Consider the following 26,176-nt stretch of genomic DNA (forward strand, 5'->3'; position numbering starts at 1 on the left):
ATTCCCTTTGGCAGAGAACTTGTCATTATAAAAATTAATTTCAAGTATCCTGTCTTTGAAAGGCCATTTTAAGTAAAAGGCCTGTATGAGTCTGGTGCAGGAATCAATACATGTTATTGTGCAGCCCTGGGACACCTTACGCCAAGCCAGTAAACCAGCACTTGCCCGCCCCAAGGAAGACTGAACAGCATGATAGGCAAAGCTAAAAACAATTACCACACATAACATTTTCTCTTGCAACAAAATTACATCAAATTGTTGAATCAAGTCCATCCAGGCCTGAGGTCCCATCTTGGCCTTCACTCCAGCTATGTTCCAGCTAAGCACCCTGATATGGTGCTACCCAGATGGCCCTTTACTGGCAAGGAGGGAGCTAAACTCACTCTAAGTCTAAGTCTTCTTCTATTCTATTGTGTACAAACTTCACAAGTTGTGTTAAAAAACAAATAGCCTATGTAGGCTGCAGGTAGGCTTTTACCACCCACATATGTATGGTGCCCCAAACTTCGCATATGAACTGAACAACAGCCCTGACACACAGTAGATAAAGCTTCAAAATTTAATGGTGAATTTTATTATAAAGGGTAAATATGATGTTAGGCATGAACCTTAAGATCATAGCACCAGTGAGGATGTAGCAGCTTACAAGTTTGTAAACTGATACAGTGTCCAAAAGCCTGCTTTTTCTAACTTTGCCTTAAATGCAACAAGAAACTCAATTCTTGCGACATAAAGCTAAGTGTCGAAAACAATCATTTGTTTATTTGGATTATTATTTTATATTTCATTAGAATGGCTTTTAATAAGGGGCTGCATTATAGAAAACAGAATAAGCGTTTTTTGATGCTGCTGGAATATTTGAAGACAAGAAGATGAAGAAAGTTGTTGGAAGGCATTCTGTCTGCCTGGGAAAGCACTAAAGACATCTTCTGGATTCCCCTAGAATATTTACTCTAACAGCTATTCTGAGGAGCAGGGAAGCTGTTTACTTGTTGATCCACGTCACTTTTTGACCCACAAAGAGAATGGAGATCCATGATTGACTGTTTGCTATGGTCTGTGCTTCCTCGAACTGAGAAGAGGCGAGAATGCAAGGAACAGCAGCTAAGCCAGTGCTCACTGAACATTCAGTTGTATTGCTCTTTGGTGCCAGGAAAAGCCTTTGTCTGTCTTGCACTTGTTGTTTGTTGTCAAAGGAGCTGCATTGGGTGATATTCAGGGCATTTGGAGCACCAGAAGGGAAGTTAGGGACGTTTTATTGATAGTTCTAAATGTTTTAGCATTTGTTGCCATAAGTTGTTATCTAACTGCAAATGTTTGCTCATTGTGTTTTAAAAAAGCAGCATTTCCACTTTTAAATTGTGGGGGGGGGGGGGGGGGAATTGCTTTGATTCAAGGGTTTTAAACAAAATCTCTGCTGAGCACCAGCAGCCACTTTTGACATCAATTTCTAAAAACAACAAAGTAAGAGAAGGAATGCTTCAACTAATCTCAACCACTGATGATTGCTCGGCGTGGAATTTCAGTCTGTCTAAAGTTTCACAATGAGTTTAAAATAACAGGGTTAGGTGTGGGCCACAGTGGTCACCAATAGGTAAGAATCGCCAAGTATTCATTCTGTCACTTTGTTGCATTAGATGGCCCAAGTGCAGTAGCATACACAGACATCGGCTCCGTCCTCACTGTGTCCTTGGACTAAAGTGGCACCTAAAAGATGAAGTGCAATTAGGCCCAACCCGGTCTGGGTTTGCTTGTGTTCCTGTCTAATGGAGGACCTGGCCTCGTAGTTCTGGCATGACTGTTCCTATCGGAGCAAGGCAAAACATTATTTGCACATACCTGGTCTTTGTCTGGAATGGCATATTGGGTGAAAAACAATGGAATCGAATGTGGCCTGGAGCAATTGCCTTGCATCACTATGTTGTTTTTTTTGTTTGAAAAAAACGTACAAACTACATGTGAATTAACATTCCCAAATTCAACAGCTTTGAGTGCTAAATTATCCATATTCATTTTTAAAATATTTCCTGATCCCTACAATAGACATGCTTCCTTTTTAGAAAGTGAATCCTGTTTATTCATTACATTTTATTTTTGTGTTTCTGTTTAAACATCACTTTAATTTTCTCTGAGGAAGCCCTTTCTGTTTGTGCTAAATATACCAAAGGCAAGTTCAAGACTCCACATGGAAACAAGTGTTTAATTTTGGTTTTAATTTACTTTTAAATAAATAGGAGCTCAGGCATAGCTAATAGCAACAGAAAACGCATTTCCCTCACAGTTAAACAATCCGGCTTCCTACAAGGATTTAGAGCTCCCCTCTGTTTATTTATGTTCAATGGTGCATTGTATTTTATATTATCAAGTGCAAGTTAGATGTTGGTGAATTATTACGTGTTTTGAATTGGGTGCACACTATAATCAATACTTACATATAGTTTTACATTTGGCAGGGGCGGGGCTAGTTGTGTTTATTGAGGTTGGGAATGCAATATTTTAATAGATCTAAAGACCTCCTTTGGGCTACTGTTCACATATTCATTCTGAGAGTCACAGACACAATCTCTCCTTTTATTACATCTAGAGGGGCTTTCAAATTTACAAGCTGTTTTCTGCACAGTCTTTGTTCTAAATTTTGCACATGGGAAGTATTTGCTTTAGAGTTGCCTGGAAATGCAGGGCACAATTGACCATTTTAGGCATTTCTGTTCCTGATAAAAGTAGCCATGATAGGGGAGGTTCAGATAATGGAGTCAGCTGATGGCGATAACCGGTTTGAAATATTTGCAGAACTGGTCTAGGAGCACCCTCTGATCCCCTGCTGAGACAAAGGGTGAAATAAAGGACAGTCCAGCCTTCCTTGCAATTCGCAAGGAAAAGTATTAATGTTTTGCGACTGCTCTTGTGGTTCAAAAGCATGGACGTCTTAGAGACGGTCTTCTTCAATCAGTCGGCATTTGCACAGTGGAAGCGGTCTATGACGGGGAGCTTCCTCTTTGTGAATGACAGCCGTGGAAATTCACGGGAGCAGACTGTGGTCCCATGGATCACTGCATAATCAACCCGATGATCCCCTAGCATTCTTACACTTTTTAGACAATCTATCCCTGGTTAAATGTGAAGAAAGAGACCGAAGTCTACTGCTCCTTGCGGATATCAATGTTTACACTTTGGTTAGATCGTGTGATAGGCTCTTTGCACAGCCGCAAACTGACGCATCTGGTTCAATGCAAGGAAATAGTCAGACTCCATCACAGATCCTCAGTATATGCAGTCCGGTGATGAAAGCTGACCACTAATAAATTCAGCCAATAGTTAGCTCTAGCACAAAAAAGAAGGTTGCTTAGCAAAGGGGTCTGCATGTTAAAGAGTTAATGTTGTGAGCCAATGTTATTCCCACTGGCAAGCTAAAGGATTTGGATGGTATCCTGTAATATATCCTAACTACAAGCCCATGATTGTTGAGCCTTAGGCATGCTATCCAACTGTTTCTGATCACAGATAGGATTTCAACACCTAATCCAGCTTTAATATTCTTTTTTTAAATAACTGTCTTTATTGAAGTTTTCTATATAAATAAACTGCAGTTTAGGGCACGAGCTTGCATCCAAAATAAATTAACACAACAAAGTAGGACAACATAGGCATGTAACTTTTCACAGAAGACAGGCATATGGCAACAAGGGGAAGAATTAAGACAAATAAAATAATAAAATACATTATGAATTGGGATGACTTAACAGTACACATAAAGAGTCAGGATCATAGTTAGGGATGTGTCTGTTCTTCCGAAGGCGTAGAGACCGTAGTGCCTAAGACAACCTCTCCAGACCTTGATGAATTTAAGAGGGCACCCTCAATTTTTTTACAGAACTTTCTCAGCATCCATATAAAGAATTACCCTGTCTTCCATTCGGTCATGGCATGGACCTTGGGTGCACCCTAGTCATGCACCATGTCTCGTTTAGCCACCACCAGCCACAGGCTAAAGAAATAAAGTTGCAATCTGAGGCCATAAGCGTCACATGGGATACCTAGTATAATGTATTTAGGATCAAGAAGAATGACTGCTTCCAACACTCGGCTGATCCCCCAAACCACCTGTGGCAAATATGTCTGAATGGCTGGATTGCCCCATAACGTGTGTATGAATGTATCTCTAGCGTCTCCACAGCTCAGGCAAGCTGGGAAAACTGCCCTCCCCATGTGGTGGAGGAGGTATGTCTCTTACTAGACTCAATGGAGTATCTTAAGTTGGATAAGGCGCAGTGGTAACTTTATGGCTACTTCCCTCGGGTGCGTATGGGCCTCATCCGAGTTGATGTTCTCCAGTTCACCCATGTCTGCTTCCCATCTGGCCCTCAGCTGAGCCAATGTGTCCGGCATATGTTTGTACAGCATCTTAAAGGTAAGAGAGATAGCCTTCTGTTCTAGCTCCTCAAGTAACAATCTGCCCTTCAATGGGGCATATTCAGGTAGGTCCAAGTTTTTCAGTTTCTCCAAATACCAGGTATGTCACAATTGCGCATACTTGAGATACTGGTTCTGATGCAAGGAGTAGTCTCTTTGTAGGAACGAAAATGGTATCAAAATGCCCTCCTCAAGGACATCTTCTATTTGGGAAATTCCCAACAGTTCCACGGCCTCAAAGTCTCTCAGTTTTCCCATCTTGCGCATCCATGCACCCTCCCAGACTGGCATCACCCGAGGTATCTTTCCTTCCGAACTAATGCACCTAGTGGCTTTCTGCCAGGCATGGCTTTCTGCCAGGCATCCAATGCCACCTGCATCACATGCATCAGTCGTCAAACTCCCATTCCGCCACAAAGGTAGTTCAGGCACGACTGGCCGGCAAATTGTGCTCGCTCCAGTCTGTAGGTAGACTAATCTTGAGGTGCAAATAGCCAATCATTTATAGCCACCATATGGGACACTCAATTATAGGCCCATATGTCTGGGGAGCGATCTCACCATTGTAACGGTTGCGCTGGAGGGTTGCAAGTGCTATCCTAGGGTGTACACTGCTCCACAGCATGGTCCTCAAGTTCCCCTCCAACTTGACAAACAGAGCCTACAGGATTGGGTAGTAAGTATTCTGCAGGATGTAAAGTAGCTTGAGGAGTGTAATTATTTTAAAAAGAGCCACCCTTTCCATCAGGGTAAGAGGCAGTAGGTGCCACTTCCTAGCATAGGCCTTGAAGTCCCTATCATCGGACCTGGATTTTTAGCCAGACACGTCGCATTCTGGGGAGTGACATAAATGCCCCGGTATTGGAAGCCATCGTTTGTCATCTGGAGAGTCCAGGGAAGCATAGTCAGATCAAATGGGCCATAGGGGTGATAGAGAACCAATTTCCCCCAGTTGATATGGTAGCCAGAGTAAGCCCTGTAGGTCTCAAACAGCTGCAGAATAGCTTGGTGTCATAAAGGAGTGTGTCATCTGAGTATAACAAGACTTTCTCCGCATCCCCGACAGTGTCAGAAATATAGAACCCATGAATGTCAGGATTGGTACGGACTATAGCAGCCAAGGGTTCTATGGTAACAGCAAATAGCAAAGGAAACATGGGGCATTCCTGTTGGGTGCCCGGCCCAACCAGGAAAGCATTTGATAGGACACAATTTACCTTCACCATCGCATTGGGGGCCTGGTAAAGCAGTAAAATTCACTGTCTATGCTTACGGTCAAAGCTGAATTTCCACAGAGTCTGGTGGAGGAAGGCCATTGCATAACGTTGAATGTCTTTTCGGCATCCAACAATAAAAATACATGTGGGTGCGTCCTAAGGCGAACTTCTGCTGTCCAGTTATGTAAACAGCGGAGGTTACGTCCTGTACAAATGCTGGGCATGAAGCAAACTGATCCTTGTGACTGAATGGGACTATCACCTTTAGAATCCTGTTGGCCAGAATCATGGCCAACACCTTCATTTTGATGTTTAATAATGAGATAGGGCAATAGGGGGCACATCTGGACTCCAGCTTGCCCTGTTTATGAATTACAGCAATGGTTGCATGCTGCAGTTCCAACTGGAGCTCACCCCTATCTTGGGCCTCTCGAAAGAGGTCAAGCATATAGGGGCCAAGCAGTCCTGAGTAGCGCCTGAAGGCCAATTTGATCCCGGCACCTTCCCCGATTTAAGTCCTGCAATTGCTGCTGGAACCTCCTGGAGCATAAGATCCTCTTCCAACGTCAGCGGATCCTCCACTGGAACCATGTGAGTATCAATTGTATCTAAATAGTCTGTTATTCACTGATTGTCTGCCAGTGTACAGCCCTCTAGAACGAGGCATAGGACTGTGCAAAAGCCTCAGCATTGGCCGTATCCATCAAGTACAGAGTCCCTGTCCCGGTTTCATCAGCGATACACTACACCTAGCTCGCCGCCGCCTTTCGTCTGCTGAGCCAGGCAAGCAAATTTCTTTCCTTGTCCTCTTTATCATAAAAGTGATGTTGTATGGCTAATTGCTGGTTCATAACCTCCGATTCCGCCAGGTGCCAATACTCGCTCCAGAGCACCTCCAAAGCGTGAGGGGTCTGTGGATCTGTCCATGCTCCGGGAGATTCCTCAAGACCTTTGAGCTGACACTCAAGTCCCTATATCTCCTCTGTTTCCCAATGCTTCTTCAACGCCAAGATATTATGCACTTTGTCCCTCATGATTGCCTTACCAAACCAACAAAAAAAGGAGCATGGACACTGGACCATAAATGACTCTGTGGTTCCCTTCCTCTCTTTGGATTTTTTGATATTGCCTTATAGGTCTCCCAGAGCAATGTTGCAGAGTTTACAGTCCCCTTGTTTTCTGCAAAATAATGCTCTGAGTCAAGCTGCAGTTCCCGGGCCACCTCCGCATCTCTGAGTTCCCACTCAATATGTTTCCAGCCCACATCCGAGTGAGGCAACTCCCACCGACCTTGATCCCGAGGGAGAATGATCCGACAGGCCCCGTGTAAGGAATTCAGCTCTGTCCATCCCAGTCATCTCACCCACTGGAGCAAAGATGTAGTCAATTCTGGAAAAGACCCTATGCATCCCGGAGAAATAAGAGTAATCCCTGGCTCTCAGATTATTACTCCGCCAAAGGTCGTAGAGATCCAGCGAGTCCACAAAGCATGCCAGGGGATGGTTTTTGAGGGCATCAGCACAACTCCTGATTGGTCTAAACCGTGGGCCATAATGATGTTAAAATCGCCACCCACTATTTGGAAGGCGGTGTCAGCCTCCGGAATTATGGTTGGTTTCTGCTCCAGTAACGACGTCTGAAGACTGTGGGGGGACATAGAAGCTGACTCTGCTTTAATATTCTTGATATGCTGTTCTGAGAACATTGTTGTCAGTGGCATTGGAGTTCAGTTCAGGAGGGCAGAAGCACCCAACTTTAGTATGGAAGATCTTCCTGTGTTGATAGCCATTCTCTCATGGCGTACAGTCAGTTATATATTCAGTTTTTGCACGAAAATTCTATAATATAGTTGGAGCGAGCATGATCACTATAAAAACAAAATAATAAATACATTCCATATTTTATTTTATTTTTACCCCACAGCTTATTCTGAATAACACATATATCACAGTGCCTTTGTGTCGTTCTAACTCATGGCTGTCTTGGTGGTACAGTTGCTACATTTCAGACACTAAATGAATTAAATGAACTCTGAGATGTGCTCTTTTGTACTTGCCTTGGTGGTCTTGACCTTATTACCACTGCTGCATGACCATCCTGAATGATCTGGTAGCACTTTGCACTCCTCACCTTCCATACAAGGATTCATTTGACACCACCACTTCTGCACAACAATGGAGGCTGAAAAGAAGAAACACAACTAAATAATTGCTCCTTTTGTAGTGATACCTTCGGGTATTAGTGAATAAAAACACACTTGTACTGCTGAAATGGTGTAGTATATTAAGGTATTTACTGAACAAGTACCTATGTTTTTTTTATTTCAGCAACTGGTTCGTTGCTTTTATAAGCGATATGTGTTATTTCTAAGTGTATAAGCCAAAAGTAGCCACACAGCAGATCTTAATATCAGTACAGCATGCATGGTTTACTAACATTTCTACATATTTAATTCACCCTGTCTGTCACCCATGAAAGTATTTATATTACAGAAAAATGGCTATTCTGTGAATGTATTCCTTTAAGCGGGAAAAACATCTTTATAATTTGCATTTTAATTGTTAATTCAAACAGAAACTAACCATTTTGCAGATTTTAATTACTTTCCTATTTAACAGTTACATAACAAATTCTTCCTTTAGCATGCTACGTTTTAACATGTTGCCATGGTATATGATGGGACTCTTATACGAAATAATGTACCTCAAGTGTACATTACTAGAATATTCTGAATCTTAAGAGAATTTCGGTTTTATATTCCAGGTTACAACAAAAAAACAAAGGGCCATATTTACAAGAAAGTGGCGAAGCGTGTTGGTAATCCAAGAATGCTAACGACTGCGTCGTCACTTTAGACACACAGGGCTGCACCATATGTACTAGAATATGGTGCAGCCCTGCGTTTCGCCCTGCGCTGGTGCTGAGTTCGGCTGCCTAGCGCCAACGCAGTCACCCTTGCACCATGGTGCAAGGGTGCCTGTGTTGAGGGGAAGATTGTTTATGTGCAGGAAGGTCCCCCTTCCTGCACATAAACAATCTTGAAATGACGTTTTGTAATTTCTATTTGTGCTGCTTAATGCAGCAAACATAGAAGTTGCAAAACGGCATTTTTTTAAATGATTGTTTATGTTCAAGAAGGAGGACCTACCTGCACATAAGCAATCGTTGGCGTTTTGCTGTTTCTATTTGTGCTGTCCAAGGCAGCACACATGGAAACAGCAAAAACAAGGTGAAATAAAGCATTTCTCTTCATTTCGCCTGTTTAAGATCAGGTTTTCCTGGTCCTAATTTTGGCGCTGCCTCCTATTTACGCTGCTCTTGTAAATATGGGACAGCGTCGATATCAATGGGTGTTGCGGTGGAACGCCCACCACAACACCCATTGCCCGCCCCTTTCAGGCTAAGTGTAGTGTGAAAGGAGGCCTTATTTACAAGGCAGCGTTAAGCCACGTTAAGTGGCTTAACACTGCCTTGTAAATAAGGCGAAAATCCTATCGCCATCACAACGTCACTAAAAGTGACGTTTTGGTGTCGATAGGGGCTTGTAAATATGCTCCAAAGTGTGGGATATTTTGCACTCAGGCAACAGGTTGTCAGAATCTTGATTGATTGTAATGACGGTACTTGGCCAGTGGTTATTCGAGTCTGATAGATGTAAGTCATGAGTTGTTACTCACGTGGTAAACAAGATGTTGTACATTGTGTGAGTATAGTTTATTGAGACTTCTTTTTGTACAGCTGAACAAGTCACAGTGACGGCCCGTGTAGGGCGTTTTTCCAGGGCGGTGACGTGGCGCAGAGGAGGGGCAGGGTGGGGGGTTGCAAAATGCGGCATACGGCCGAGTTCAGGTAAGTTACGAAAAAAATTAACAAAACGAATTTCGTTGCGCGCGCTGCATCGCCAAATGCGATGCAGCGCGCAACAAAATTCGTTTTATTAATTTTTTTCATAACTTACCTGAACTCGGCCGTATGCCGCATTTTGCAACCCCCCACCCTGCCCTTCCTCTGCGCCACGTCACCGCCCCGGTAAAACGCCCTACACGGGCCGTCACTGACAAGTTGTGTTCCTCCTTTATGGTCTGTGGGGAGTTGCAGCTAAGAAAAAAGACTTCATAGTATTTTTCTGTAGTTTCTTAAGTACTTTCTTCAGCTGTGTCATCAAGGTTGGTGAAAAGGGTTCCACACTCAGATGTTTTAACTTTGGCCGCCAAATGATCAGAGCTTTAACTGAGAAGCTTTAAACTGTTTGTACAACCCCTTCCTAATTGCAATTTATAACCTTGCCTGTCAGTGCAAAAAAACTGAATTTCATTCAGTCTTCTACCGGGAGCTGTCAGTAAATGGTTTTAAAGGCAGGTGTGATGTGGCTCCATTTTTTCTGCTGAGCACCAACCTCGTTTCTTGATTTTGCAGCACGGCTTAATTTCTGCCAGTGTTTGAGGGTGCTCGGGAGCTAAACCAGTATTTATTTATGAGATTATATATCACATGGTGGCACTCCTGTTTACGTTTGAGCTGAGCACTGTAGTAGCTTGTATTGCAATTCAATATAATGAAAAGAAAATGATAAATTAGCATTTCCAGACCATCCCTACAGCCCGGGCTGGACTGGAATAGTCTAAAACGGCACACTCATGTATGTGTGATTGGTAGTAGGTAATACTGGCTTTGGCATTCAGCAGTAGTGGCAGGCGCAGTGGGTGGTGTCAGATTTTCAACCCTAAATAATTAAGGACAAGGGTTCAGGTGTGGCCTAAAAGGTCCTAAAGAAAAGGTGACCCAAGAAGAGGCACTTGTTTTTTAAGAAGTTAAGTCAATTCCATAGGGAGCAAAAGACAAATTACGTAAAGGGTCATGTAGGTCAAAAAGATAACGGGTATTTATTTAAACAAATTCAATTTTTTTGAGTGCTCACATAATAAAAAGCGTGGTGTGAAATAGTGATAGTGGTTAAAAAGACATCGCATTGACAACAATTTAGTTGAATTTCATAATTGAATTGCAGCTGCATTCAACAGCCAGCCCCAGCAACAGCAAGACGTCTCTGTCTGTTCGGCCTCAGGCTCCCATTCACTGCCCTGCCGCCCCTCAAAGGAAAATTAAACTTTACAGGCGAATTTAAGTACTGCCCAGCTGCTCTAACCAACAATTACTTGGTTCAAACTCTTTCATTTGGCTTTTATTCGATATAGCCTTCTGAAGCACATGCCTCCCATTTTTGGAGCATCTAGGAACTACACCATAACTCTACAAGTAGTTTAACTTTCAAACCAACTTGCTCGTCATTGTCCTGAAGATGAACCCCAATAATTGGGTTCGAAACGCTGTCGACCACCCCACAACATGAATTCCTTATAACTTGTAAAAATCAATTATGGAATTCAACTATATTGTTGTCAATGCGATGTTTTTTTAACCACTATCACTATTTCACAACATGCTTTTTATTATGTGAGCACTCAAATGTTTTTTATTTGTTTAAATAAATACCTGTCATCTTTTTGACCTACATGACCCTTTACGTACTTTGTCTTTTGCTCCCTACGGATTTGACTTCACTTCTTAAAAAAACAGTGCCCCTTCTTGGGTCACCTTTTCTTTAGGACCTTTTAGGCCATACCTGAACCATTGTCCTTAATTATTTACTATCACCCCAGGTTCGCATATCGGGGTACCCTTGTCTGCTAAAACCAGATTTTCAACCCTGGCACTTCTATTTTCACAAATTAAGTGCTGTTTTATTCCCACTGTTATCCGTCAATAAGCTTCTGAAATAGGTATATGTAGGTCACATTGCAACAGTCCCAGTTTGCCATCATTGTTGGGATGGTAAGCTTCTGCCTGTCTTCTGTTTGAAGAAGTAAATGTACTCTTCGGGACAGTGATAGGTGTATGATCAGCCCATTAGGAGCAATATCTATCTGAGAAATTAATGAATGATCAGAGTAAAAAAAAATCTCCTATATTACCTACATTTTGAGCTGATGTTGTTTGAAGAGCTGAAAGTCAGTAGATAGATCTCCCGCTGTTATGCCTTCCTTCTAATAATATAATTTCATTTTGAATTCCATTGAAATGAGAAGTGTTTACACTTCTAGTAGAATATGTTGTACAAAAAGCTTGTCATTTAGTCAGGTTCTCAGCTCTTCCACGTAGAGGAATCTGTATTATATTCACACATATAGTAAGAGGTAGTGTTGAATTAGTAGTGTGATTGGACACACATTTATGTTTAAGATTAATGCTGCTAGGAATAAGCCCTTGGTGATCTCATATGTTAACATTCCGCAAGTGGGCTCAATGTACCATTGTGTAATGAACTGGTTATATTGACAATGGCTGATTGATTCCCAATGGGTCTGCTTGTATATTCTAATATTGCTTTAATGATGTGATATGACCTACCGCACCATATGTAACTCACAGTTCAAAATCAAAGTAACAATATAAAATACTTTGAATTTGTAGCAGCAAGATTCAGTGCTGGTGTGTAGTGATTTGCCACAACAGTCACCACCCAGACACCAGGGTATGACAAAACATTTTTGAAAAATGTCTCGGCGTTGCAGTGTTGTCTCCAAGGACTCTTGTAATGAAAAGGTTGTGAGTGCCCCTGGTGGAACTGGGAAACCCGAAACCGAAGAAAAGAAAGCAGCCTGAGGCCGCAAAACAAAGAACTGAGAGTGAGCAATCCAGTCAAAAACAAATCACTGCTTCCTGAAGGATTGTCCCATAATCCCCCACAAGGAGAGAAGAATGTACATATTGGCCTCAATTAAGTGCTGCAAGAAAGGCAGGGCACCAACAATGGTTTGAGCATGTGTTTGGGGGGATGCCTGGAGTGCATAAACAGCACTTGTCACAATGCTACAGCTACACCGGTAACTGGCAGGTAAGCACTGGCTAAGCCTGCACCTGAGACAAGAGGCTGGCCACTGGTCAGCTGCGGCCCATGCAGGTAAGAGCGGTGGGGCCAGGGGGGTTGGGGGGGGGGGGATTTGGACAGAGGAGGGAAACATAATTATTTATTTAATTTTCCCTCATGGCCGTCTGTTGAATCCCCCTCAACATGGCCTCACCACTCTGACCTGCACGGCCGCAGCTGCCACTGATGAGTGCGCACTTTCGGCTTTTGCCGACAGGTGCAAGATATTGAACGGAGGTGCACGTTCACCAGTCAGAGTAGTTGATGCAATTTACACCCATGCCTCATTGATGCCCAGGTCTTAGTGTAGTTAATTGTAGATATATTATCCTGACTCTAGTGGGAAGAGAGGACGTTCAAGAGGGGTGTGGGGCCATACTGTTAAACGCAACTTAGATTACAACCTTGAATTATGTTTTCATGGAACTGTGTATTATTTAGCTCTACTGGGAGACCAAAGTACTTTTTTTACATAAAAGGTAAGCACTGAACTGGACAATACACTTACTGTATCTGTTGGTTGAATGTTGAGTTCGGAGCGCTTGTCTTCCACACTACCTACTTGAGAAGCCTTGGACTGCTCGCTTTCTCTATCCCGAGAGAAAAGTGTGGCTAGGGTTGTACTAGGCCCACGTTGCAGAGCCATAGTAGGACCAACACCAGGAGAGGCGTGGCAAATTTCCTGATTCTCACAGTTGTCTGTCCTGTGCCGCTCACCCCCTGGAGGGCTCTGACGTGATTTAATGTGTCCCTTTGCTAAGAAATGCTTGGAGAGGAGTGTATGAAGGTCCACAAAGTCACAGAACTCCTGATGTTCACAAACTCTCAAGGCAGAGCCCCTCTCGATCTGAACACTTTCCACTTCTCGTGTGGGGTTTAAACCACTGTGTAATTGTACACAGTTGCGGCCCATAGCGTTGTGGTTCATCCTATTCAGAGAGCCTCTATAGTGAATAAGGACCCAGTATCTGTGTTACCTGTGCTTTTGGAAAACCCAAAGTAAGGGTTCGCTGGCATTATTTAATTATTAATAGTCCCAGTGTTTTTGAGTTAAAGTAGATGGATGTTATCATGTATGGGTTATATTATTAAATCTGTGCACCAGTGCAAAAAAAGAACAAAGCATATCAATGTGACAACCTTTTTGCTCCCTGCATATAAAATTGAGAAGGCTGTGCTTCAGTCCATATTATATAAAGAGATTCATGACATGGCTGAAATTGACGAAGGGGCTGATAAAAAATATTGCAAAAGTATATGACGTTTGATGCTTTTAAATAATTTCACTAGTGTAAAAGTGTAGATGATCTTTCCTAAAAAGAAAAATTATGTAAGCTACTTTTTTTTTATGTTTCCACATGCTTATTAAGAAATCAAACACATTTGTTTTTCCTCAAATGCAGTCTGATTAGGACTACCTTTCACGTTTGAAAAGCAGAAAAAAAAATCTATTCTTATTATGTAAAGACAGCAAAACAAATAATGTAAAACAATTCTGCTCCTTGTTTGCCCCGATTCAAAATAGTTATTTTGAGTAAATCCTATTTGCTCCATTCTGCAATAGGCAAACTCTTAAGAAGGGAGCAAAAACTATCAGCCCTATTTTTGCACCAAAGCTTTACAGATGGCCACCTGACTCCATCAAGGAGCCTGAATATCTGTTTTCACTTAAAACAAAAGTTGGTGACACTACAAAGAGGGCATTAAAGTCACCACGTAGACTCCATTGTTTCTATGTAATAGACAGAATGTTTATCATCTGGTGCAATGCATCATTACCCTGAGAAGGAGAGGAAGAATCTGTACATGGTAATTAACACAACTTAATTAGAGTCTAGTAAATAAAGACCGACTGGCACACAAAGCGATTGAGAACTTGTGAGAAATGAGCTGGGCACATCACCGATGAATGCAAAGAAAGATATGATGAGACATGAACAAGAAAGGACAGAGCAGAAATCCAGATATATGATGACAAACTGTAATGTGTTCAAAGCCACTGCAGAAGAGGAGGGAAATAAATTGGAATAATGTGACCAAGTAACACGAAGAAGAGGAGAAACCAATTGGAGAGAGAAGATAGATGAAGGAAAGCATGACTGCAAGGGTGCATGGAGGAATACAATGAGCCGTGGAAATTGCGAATAAGATATATGAGAGCATCAAGCTAGGATGGCACGATCTTGGTCACGGATAATGCGAAATGGGGTGAGATGAAGATGGGAAAGTACCTATCATAAGGTGGAACGATGCATTTCCAGATTAAACATGAAGTAAGAGAACTACGCTTTAAAAAGTGATAATCATTTTGCAGACATAATAATAATACTGTGTCATATTTCTAGAGTGTATGAGGGCATTTTACACACTATAAAGAAAATTGAATCATATATCAGACAATTGCACAATACCAAAATGTTCTGTTATGATTTACTCCTGCCTCTTCTACATTTATCAGATTAGGTTGTGGGAAGATGCTGAGACCAGCGCCTTTCCCTAGACAATCAACATGCCATTATAATTTCCTTGAACAAGCCAGGTATTTGAAAATCAGGCAGTGGAAAAAAAGACTGAGGCTTATTAAGTCACAGAAGGTGCAAGCACTAGGTGCTATGCTGTTGGGGAAAAACAGGTGTGTTGCATTCACTAGTGCAGCAAGTGCAGCTGCACAAGGAACCAGGCGTGAGAGGGGTCCCCTGCCCTCCAATGTTGTTGTTTTTTATAACCAAGCCAGTATGTAGGGGGGCGCATTGTTCTTGCTTAAACAAGGGCCCACAGAGTCTTTTTTATGCCACAGGAAAAAAACAGCTTTGGGATCCTTTAATGGTGGAGGGAGAACACTCCAGCTAAACATGACAATGGGTCTTGTTTCTGTTACTTCAGGTCATAGAATGAGGGGGGTCCTCAAAATACTCCCCCGTCTCCATGATTCAGTCATATATGTTTCTGGTGTTGCCAGAGAGGAGCAGAACAATGGTTGTTTATGAATACAATATAGATAACAAATGACTAATACCTGCCTCCCCAGCCATTTTTTTAGCTTTGGAGACCTGGTATAATCTTAACTGTCGCAGTTGCAGGCGAGAGAGATGGTTAGTAGTTGTTTTGGTACCACCATTGGCAGCGATGCCAGGGGTGGTGTAAATGCAAAAAGAACAATTGATGGACAGAATGCAGAACAATGTCATACATTCACCCCAGTACAGAGATCTGGGCCTAAATCCATCTGGCTTGGCAGTTCGATCTGGACTGTTCCCATGAGGCACAGGGTCAAGACTGATTTGCATATGGCTGGGTCTAAACTGGTGTGGCATGGTGAGTAAAAGAACGATGGATTTAACCCAGATCTCTGGACTGGGGGTGAATGTATGATTTATTCAACATTCCGTCCATCATTTGTTTGCGTAGCACTTTTCACCCTAAGTGGGATGGGTATGCTCAGACGTGGGTCCCTTGCTCACTGTGCCACTGGATTCAAGCAAGCCTGGCGGATGAAGGGTAATACCCAGAAACCGGTCCCAGGATGCTTGTTTCCAGTCCAGGGAGGACCTGGCTTGGTAGTTCGGTCGTGACTGTTCCCCTGAGGCACAGGGTCAAGACTGATTTGCATATGGCTTGGTCTAAACTTGGGTGGCATGGTGAGTAAAAGAACGATGGATTTAACCCAGATCTCTTGACTGGGGGTGAATGTATGATTTATTCAGCATTCCATCCATCATTTGTTTGAGCGGCACTTTTCACCCTAAGAGGGGTGGTGCAAGCTGCAGTGCCCTCCTGGTCAGGCCCCTGGTATTTATTATTTTACAAATGAAGCATTGAACAAAAATCACCTGCTTTCAAAATTATCAATCCTTTGTATCTAAAAACTGAAACAAGCTAAATGTCGTCGATTTATTGTTTACTCCTTAGTGTACAGTAAATAACAAAACAATTCAACTGCAAGTTGAAGTGAAAGAGTGTAAGGCAAGCCCAGTACAATAAAAAAAAAGGAAACTTCTTCAATAACGGACTTCGTGACCTTGATTTCAAATCCTTAATGATATGTCTTCTTTTCGGAGATTCAGCAAAGCTGGAGTATCAAAGCAGCCTGTCTGACTAAACACATTTCAATTTTTTTTAATAGTTATTTGAGTTCGAATGTATTCACTTATAATGTATGTCCACAGAAACATTTTCCTTTAACCAATTACTATTTGTAGTATCTGTGACAAAATTTAGCAAGGGTGGTATTCTGCCCATTTTTTGCACTTTTTTATCAGGCATGCACTGGTTGTCATTAATTACTTAGACTGACACATTTTGTTCACTGTAGGAACCAAATTGTTAAACCATAAGCGAGAGAGGCCTCAGTTTTGATGCGAGCTGAGAGTGAGATCTCACAAAGTTTAACCCACCTTGGGGCATATCAACATGGCGATGCGATAAAATTATCGCCATTTTAGCGTCCGTTTTCGGACGAAAAGCGGCGATAATTTTATCGCCCTATCAGCATGGACGCGCTAACGTGTGAATCCATGCCTTAGAGCCTGTTTCCTGAACGCCCAGCTTTGCATCTCTAATGAGATGCAAAGTGGCCGTTCCTCCCCAAAATAACAGGAGAAATGTCGCTAACTGACATTTCTCCAATTATCAAGGTGTACGCTAACATGCAGAGTGATAAGAAAAGTAGCACTAACCGCGGTCATCGCTACTTTCCTTACGCCTGCTTTTATTCTGATTTAGCCATGTAATCCAATGGGAGGTGGATTACATGGCTAAATCCACCCTGCCCTATCAGCAAGGTATTGCCGGTCACAGTGCTATTATCGCTGGATTTCCAGCGATAATCACACTGTTTTGTGGCTAACGCATGGATTGCTATCGCTTGGGAGATAAGCGTTGCTGACAGCACGCTATCTCCGCGATAGAATCCAGCATTAGCCTGCAATAATTATCCTCGCGCTAAGAGCGCTGAGCGATAATTATCGCAGGCCCTTGCTGATATGCCCCCTAACTTCTAATAAGTGAACGGGTTTCCATGAGCAATCCAGAGCTCACCCTTGGCTATAGAGCCACCATTTGATCCTCAGATAGAATTGCAGGTGTGACATTAACAGCAAGCATACGACAACATTACAGTGAAGAAATAAGTCAACGTCACTCATCAATTTAAAAAGAACAAAATCTAGGAATCAAAATGAACTTTGAATGAGGTACATCAAAGGGCAATCTTTATAAGTGAAATTAAACAGAACAGTGATTCTGCCTCTTAAAGATGGGTGCTTAAGTGCATCAACGTTTTTAAAAAAAAGAATTGTCCAGATCTTGGGTGCAGGGTCCTCACAAAAATTAAAGTAATGAGAACTTTCCAGTACATTTTTACCATCACTGGTGCGTATGCATTATTATGCAATACGGCATAATGACATGATTTCGGGGATTTTGTGTAACAAGCAGGATGTGAAATTTCACGAAATAATTTGAATTATAAGAGCATAATTTTAATTTTGCTGACTACCTAACAGTGGGGCAATTTTACTATGTTAGCCGTAATGTAGGGTGGATCCACGAGGAGTGGATAGTCTTTACTACTTCAGTGTTGGCAACAAAACCAGAAGCAAAAGCAGGAGGTAATACATTTTTATTTCAGATGCAAACTTGCTGCTAATGGAGTATTTCACCATTACAGTAGGTTGTTGCACATTGCTTCAAATGCACATCGCAGAGCTCATAGCTTTTAGTAATAGAATTTATCAATAGTGTTTATTATTGCACGTTTGAAGTCAAAGGTGATTTTTACCAGTGAAACATTTTTTGCTTTATTAATGTAATAATGTTGGTGTATTTGGAAATGTGATAGGGGCATATTAGCAATGGAATGCGATAATAATCTCAAATCACGCTTAGCGCGTTTTCCTGTATCGCCGTCTATCGCTGGTTAACATCGCCGTCTTAGCGGCGTATTAGCAACGCCTTGCTCAGAGGCGATGTCAAAACCAGCGATACACGGCGATAAGCAGCAATAGCGTGAGAAATCATGCGATGATTTCTCAGCGCTAATGAAATGCTTGCTAATATGCAAGTGTGAACCTGACCAGACAATCCACCTCCCATGCAAAGGTGGTTAAGTCACCTTTCAAACAGGTGTTAGATTCCTGCGATAACCGCGGTTAGCGCGGCTTTTCATATAGCTTCGTGTGTCTGGGGCAGGATTGTAAATAGTGCGATGTTTGGTTTGCGATTGTTTCCCTTTACTTTTAGTGAGGAACGCCTACTTTGCATGTCATTAGCGATAAATATCGCTGACATGCAAAGCGGCGAAAAAACGGGCGCTATTGCCAGTAAACTGTCGCTAACAGCTGTTAGCGACAGCTTGCTAATAAGGCGATAAAAATCTCGGCGCTTTAGCGGCAAAAAGTGCCGCTAAAGCTGCGATACAGCTCTTGATAATATGCCCCCTTGTTACTTAAAAGGGCATTAACTAAGAGGACGTTGTTTTTTTTAGATATTGTTGAAAGTCAGGCTTGACTAGAAGAACAGATTACAAAGGGGCATATTATCAAGACACGGCGTTAAAATTATCGCCGCTTTAGCGGCAGAAAACTGCAGCTAAAGCGAGATAATGGGCTTGATAATATGCCCTTGGGAATTCCCATAGAAGCCCATGTCCTGGTGTCAACATGGGCTTCTATTGGAATTCTCTGCGGCATATTATCAAGCCCATTATCGCCGCCTTAGCAGCAGTTTTCTGCCGCTAAGGCGGCGATAATTTTAACGCCGTGCTTGATAATATGCCCCATAATTTTAAAAGACTTGGGGTTGTCGTTATTGCCTCTTTGGACAGTTTACAAGCAATAAATATTTCCCCTATAGCTGATGGAGCTCTGTTGTTTGTTGTCTATGAGCACAAAAGTTGTTTCAATAGACTAGAACCCACCTAGTGGAAGTTGATGAGGTGTCTGAGAATGTTCACTCCATTGGAAGCTGGAGACTTAGAAATAAGAGTGTTGCTGTGTAAGATGAAAATTGAATAAAGGATGACAGGGTGGTTGCATGACATGAAATGCATTACCCTGTACATAGGTCAGGATATTATAAGAAATAATATAGTCAGAGACTTTTTAAAGTTAAAACAAGAAGCTGTGAAAGGCGTGCTGTCGGGGACAGGTATTGCAGAAGTTGGTCTGCCATCAGCAAAGAGAAATATTCATTTCACAAGGCACATAAAAAACTGTGATGCAGTAAATGGTACTAAACATGGATGAGAATTTGACAAAATATTAAATCTTAACGGTAATCAATGCTTAATCTGTGCAGGCAGTGCAAGCAGTGGGAACTGGCACTCGTTTTGTGACTGCCGTGACGTATTTGTCATCATCAGACATTGACACAGACCAAGAGAGAAAGACAGAAAAGGGAGAAACAATGAGGAGACAAAGAGAGGAAAACTGTGACAAAGGAATAAAATAGGGATGACCAATAATCTACAGGAGTGAAACACAAAGACAGAACATCTAGGGTTGTTTGAGAAAGAGAAACACGGGTTGATACCTACAAAGGACAAATGCAGAGCGTTGGTACCATTGCTATTTTCTCTGAATGTAGCTGACGTAAGTATAGGCAATTAGCAAAGCAAGCACGTTTCCTTCTAAATTTGGTGAGGCTCATTGACAAAGCTACACCATGAAAATAGCACTATTACTTTAGATTGGACATTGATAGACCTTTAAAGCACTCTTGCTGTCTTAAGGATCTATTTTTCAGTCCAAGCACAGCTATAGGGTGGGGCGACCGGTGCAGCCGCACCCGGCGCTGAGCTCAGGAGGCGTTGTGTTTAAAAATAACGTATGGGTTTTAAAGCACTTGCTGCAAAGTTCCTTGTGTCCAGCAGTTTTTAGGAAACAATAAAAATATGAAGATAACTCTGGTGATTACTGCTCCTGCTGGAGACATGGTGTTTTGTCTAGTGGCAGTTTGACTGATCACAAAGTCGCGCAGAGGTTTAATATGCCTGCTGCAAAGAACATGTACACATAACTGTATTTTATGTAGGTAGCTCAGTGGGTTACTGCTTTTGTTCCAGAGATCAAGGTTACTTGCAGTTCATAAGATACAATCATAACATAACACAAAGGGCTATGAACCGCCATCAAAGAGGTGCATGCAAATTGCATGGTATAGCCAACATTTTGTTTTCCTTCCCAGTTTTTCATTATCCTGATGTTGCTCTAAAGGGTTCATTTGGGTGTGAAATGCATTCTTATAAAGTAAAGTCAACCCTAACCACTGCGGGACATTTGAAATCCTGGGTTTGTGCTTCTTCAGACTAAACACTCCCTACTAGTTTGGGTGATATGTGATTCCTACACCTTCTAATCCTAATGGTTTTATGTAACATTTCCTATAGACTGATTATACACGTATGAGTCTCTGTAATGTGTGTGTGATGTTAAGGGTTGTGACACCCTACGATGAAGAGTACTAAAAAACAAATGAAGTGGGTGTGAAAGAGGGGCTATGGAGGGATTAGGGGCACTGTTGGAGGGTGGTACTGAGGGAATCCGTGGAATCCGCCAACCACTGAATGACTAATAAAGAGAGGATAACAAGTGTAGCCTTTGGAAGGAAAATAGTAAAACGGTTTAGGTGGTGTCTGGATAACAACAAGCTGCAGTGACACTGCATATAAGTACATCGGTCTTTGGTTCGAGGAAGGGGGCAAAGTTGCATCGTGACACCCCACGCTCTAAGCAATTAGGATTTTTTTATTCAAATGTATTTTTTTTCGTTTTCGGGGATACAAAAGGAATAGAGGGGAGGTGGGAGGGTGTTTAGCGTTAAACTCCTCCATTATAAGATTGAGCAAAAAGCTATCTGGCCCACAACTCAGCTGAATTCTTTACATAATGTCAGTTAACTTTGTGCCACCTTTAAATCATGGTTCAGTTGCTTTTAAGGGCAAATTAGCTTGTTTCGAAATGTCGCCAGTGTTCATTTTGGTTTGGGCTATCCGATAGCACAGTTCAGGCCCAAATTCATTTAGAATGTAATTTGCACAGGCAGGATCTAATACACAAGGCAATATTTGTCAACGCCTGCTTGAAGTGTAGAAGTGATCCTCCAGGCAACTTAAAAAAGTTAACTTTGCAGAAATTGTTTCATCCTATCAAGCCGCTTGCCAATTCCTGGAAGAATATTTGGTTCAAGCAGTCTGTAATTTACAGCTTGACATGATTTTGTATGCACAGTGGCCTCCAGCACAAGTTGCAATGTTATAATGAAACAAGCCAAACTTATTTCTTTTAATGAGGACTGTGAGCTGGTGTTGAATTTAAAATACGCGTGTATAAGAAAAACTTCTTATGAATGCAAACAAAGCAAGGAGAACTTAGGTTTTCCAATGCCTTTGAAACAGAAATGAAGCTCACTACACTTGGCTTTTGTCTATTTGGTATGCTAAGCTTTAGGTCTGGTTGGCAGGTACGACGTTGACAGAAGTTAGGCCCCAACACCAAAATAAAAGTGGCCCCAATTAGTGAATTAGATAGTTAAAAACTGGCCAGGTTTGCAAAATGGGGCAGTTCAGAACTTGTAAAGACATGCTGTATAAATGTTTTGCAAGGTATGGAAGATAGCATGGATCTGAGCTTGCTGCAAGCAATGTTTGTTTTAATATCAAGGAAATCAACAATAAAACTGACACCCATACTGACCTGTCAGAGCAGCTTGTCAGGCACTACCTGATTTCCCTGTAGGCCAGTCCGGCCCTGCTGGTTGGAAAGGGGTGGAGGGAAAGACACTGTTGAATATGCTGTGCTCCAGAAGAACCTCTACGTCAGTGATACTCAAAGTACGGCTCAGGGGCCGCTTGCGGCCCTCCTGACCTTCGCATGCGGCCCACTGCTGAACGACCGCACTGGGTTGCTGTTTACTTAAGAGTACACTAACTTTCAAAAAGATGTTAAATATAAACAGGAAATAGTTTATTTACAAGACAACTGAAGTAAAATAAAAGAAGCAAAAAAAGTATCCAGCACCACTTGACTTTAGGAACATATTCATTTTTAAGACATCTTGCAACAAACATGTATACAAATGTCAAAGTCTCTTCAAATTTCAAAATGTCTATTCATTAACATGCAGAAGTGTTTCACCTTTTGTACATCCAATGATATCAGTACATTGCAAAGTATATTTTAAAAGTGATTGTTTTCAAAAAAGAATGTAGAAACTTTCATGCCTCCTCCCACCAGACAATATGGAACTAAGAGGCGAGTCAGTTGTCACGCTGAACCCTCTGGATGGCCTGGTTTGTTATCATACATGGGAAACATTATAGTTTATTAAATCAAATACAAAAGTGCATATCCTGAACACATATATTTAAAATGGTCTTCCGTGTGAATGGAAGAAAAGGGATGCAAAGTGAAATAAAAGAATTGGTAGGATCGCACACTTTGGTCAAGTGAGAAAGCCAGGATTGTTCGTAGGTTTTTGCGTTCACATTGTGCAATTCTATTTCATTCCAATTAAATAATGAAGTTACTTCCTTTTTTTTAACACTTGACTTCCCGGGGTCGTGATAGCAAGTAGACAAGGCTGATAGGGAGATAGCGATTCAGATACTGGATCAGACAGTATTGTCAAATCTGGGATTCGTCTAGAGACTGGGGGATTAATATATGCAGCATGCAATGAAACCCCCCTAATATCTCCATGAGGGCTCAGCCAGCATTTAACACCTTTTAGGCTGGAACTTTTGTTCTACAGCTGAGGGTGTAATGAGAAGTGCATCATGGAGTGAAGGGCTGAGTTGAGGATGTCTGGAGAAGGGCATCTCCTGGAGGTGAAGAGGTGTAATTGAACCGAAATGCATTTACTATTGACAGCTCCCACCAAGTCAGAGCACACACTCTGCTGGCAGCAAGCAGGAACTGTAAAATTGTCCTGCTTGCTGACAGCTGAGGTCTCGTCTGTGTCCCTGCCAGCAGAGATAAGGGCAGGGAAACAGAGGACAATTGCTTTGACACACAGGGAGGTGCATGTTTAGCACCTGCCTCTGTGTCGAAGCAATGGCAGCTCCCGCTGGAGGTGGGGGAACTGGCAGGTACCAGGGGGGCCTTTAGGCTCCCACCACAGTCCCTAACGGGGGTAAGTGGGTGCCCTGGGTAGGACCAGTATTTTCATAAACAATGGTTCCTGTAGACTGGTATCATCTGTTATGATAATATTGTGCGTCATAGCAATGTAAAGGGTTAATGTGCTGTCAGAAGGTAAAGAACCACCAAAACTAACAATTGAATTTATCACATCAAATTTTATAGTATAGAATGGAGGAATCAGTATATACAATATCAGAACAAATGAGACGACATTAAGTAAGCAATAGTGCATAGTGTCCCAGTGAAAACAGGAACCTCAAGTAACAGTGCTAAATTGTGACAGTATTTTTACAAGGTTTTCACAATTCTTTAACAGTCGACCATCAAGTATATACAAAATGTGTAGCAGCTATATACAATGATATGCGCTTATTAATGGTTCGCTTTTGCTTTATGTCGACGACGTTTCGACCCTCTGTGCAGTGTAGGGTCTCATCAGGACCTAGGGTTGTAGGGACATCTACGGAGAAAAAGGGGTAGTTGTATCAGCATACGGCCCAATTAATGGCACAAATGCGACTGAAGGGATAAAGAATGTAGTATGAATACCTGGTAGTTTCGCGCAGCCTCGTGAGAAGTGTGTGCCAACCGTGTGTGAAAGAAATAGGAAAAGATACTCACAATGGGACCCAGCCGGGTACTAATTGTAAGAAAAAGTTTATAATTAAAAGCTAAAAGTTTGAAGCCTATAGTTATTTACTTATTTGAATTGCATGTAGCAGCTCTTACCCCAATTGTGAGAGGAAGGGAGGAGCTGCTTGTCAAGGATAGCACAGCGTTTCAGTTGAAGAGTAATACACTATAGCAAGGGATGGCTAATAGTGTAACGTGGGAACTCTCTAAAACAAGGGTGAAAATTAGCATTGGGCTTTCAGAAACAGACTAGTCATTTTAGGTAGTGAGGAAATCATTACCTGCTGGCAATGTGTACAGGCCTAAGAGCTCCTGTTCCATTCAATATACAAAATTATACTTGTTTATTGCCATGCCCTATAGGTGCGGTCATCACTATTATTAGGGTGACAAGGCAGGCCCTGCGGGGAACAGGAACAATGATTAATTACCGGTTGCATTCAAAAATACCACTTAACGCCGAAACGGGTCCTGTATTTATCAGAGACCGGTTTTATTATTGTATGCGTGAGAGCGGATTAGGCAGAGAACATTTACCTTAGTTAAGGGAGAATTCTCCCAAGCCGCGGAACGGTCCACCGCTTCGTTTCTCAGAGCCACGTCAGTCAGCTCTGCTCTGGATCAAATGACAGCGAGTGCCTGTTGGCAGGCCTCTAAATAGAGTGAGATCCCGCCGAAACCGGAATGGACTACAGGCATCATTGTTGATTGCCGCATGGTGGTACCATACGGTTTTCGGCAACCGAAAGTAAAAAGTGAAGAAAGACCTAAGGTTAGGATGAAAAAAAGAAGAAAAGAATAGATAGAATTTGTGAAAGAGAGAGAGGTTTGGCACACAATGGACTTACGAGTTCAGGATATATATTGCCGGCACGGCAATTGTTTATGCTCTATTAAGGAATGTACCATATGATGATTATGTATTTGTGGCAGGGCATGTGTTAATTATGTGGAAGTACAACAGGTGCAAGCGATAGTAAAGATTGCGATCACGGTTTACGGAGACGTGAGACATATAACTTTTTAAATAGAAAATCACATTTTCACCTTAATACGGTTGGTCATAGAGGTCATATTAATTCTCTACGCCGGAGCCTCGTCCAAGCTCATCAACAGACTACAAAGAATCCAGAACGCCTCTGCACGCCTGATCCTCGACGTCCTGCACCGCGACCACATCACCCCCAACCTGAGGAACCTGCACTGGCTCCCAGTCGACAAAAGAATCTCCTTCAAGCTCCTGATCCACGCACACAAGGCACTCCATAAAACCAGCCTAGCCTATCTCAACAGTCGACTCTCCTTCTACGTACACAACAGGAAACTCCGCTCCGCTGACCACACCCTGGCCACGGTCCCACGCATCCGGAGAAATACCTCCGGAGGCAGATCCTTCTCCCACCGTGCCACCAAGACCTGGAACTCCCTCCCCCTCTACCTGCGACAAACCGAAGACCTGCTGACCTTCAGGAGACAACTCAAGACCTGGCTCTTCGACCAATAGCAGCAGCTCCCCCCCCCCCAGCGCCTTGAAACCCTCACGGGTATGTAGTGCGATTTACAAATTATTGATTGATTAATTGATTGGTTACTATGGCATGACTTACACGGGTACATCAATCGCGGCTATGCGCTGCACGGTTCCACTTCAGTGTCTGCATGATCATCTTGTGTGACAGGCCAATTGTTAATATTCCGTCTACCATATCCATTTTCAAATTAATAGTAGTTGGAGCGCCAGAGGGATGATCACCTATAATTGTGCTTATGATTTCAGCATGTTCACTATCCTACATTGAGGACATTACGTATAGTAATAAATAACAGTACATAACATACTTGATGTG

The 26,176-nt window shown here is 42.3% G+C and overlaps 1 protein-coding gene across 1 annotated transcript in view; it reads right to left on the bottom strand.

Annotated features, from left to right (window-relative positions):
• TAFA4 (TAFA chemokine like family member 4) overlaps positions 1 to 26,176 on the bottom strand; it is an 815,369-nt gene that overhangs the window by 99,227 nt on the left and 689,966 nt on the right. The window contains exon 5 of the mRNA XM_085627579.1: positions 7,684 to 7,808. Within this exon, the coding sequence (XP_085483705.1) occupies positions 7,684 to 7,808 (125 nt within the window). The remainder of the gene's footprint in view (positions 1 to 7,683; positions 7,809 to 26,176) is intronic.

This window comes from Triturus cristatus, chromosome 9, assembly GCF_964204655.1.
Source record: "Triturus cristatus chromosome 9, aTriCri1.1, whole genome shotgun sequence".
NCBI classification, from domain to species: domain Eukaryota; kingdom Metazoa; phylum Chordata; class Amphibia; order Caudata; family Salamandridae; genus Triturus; species Triturus cristatus.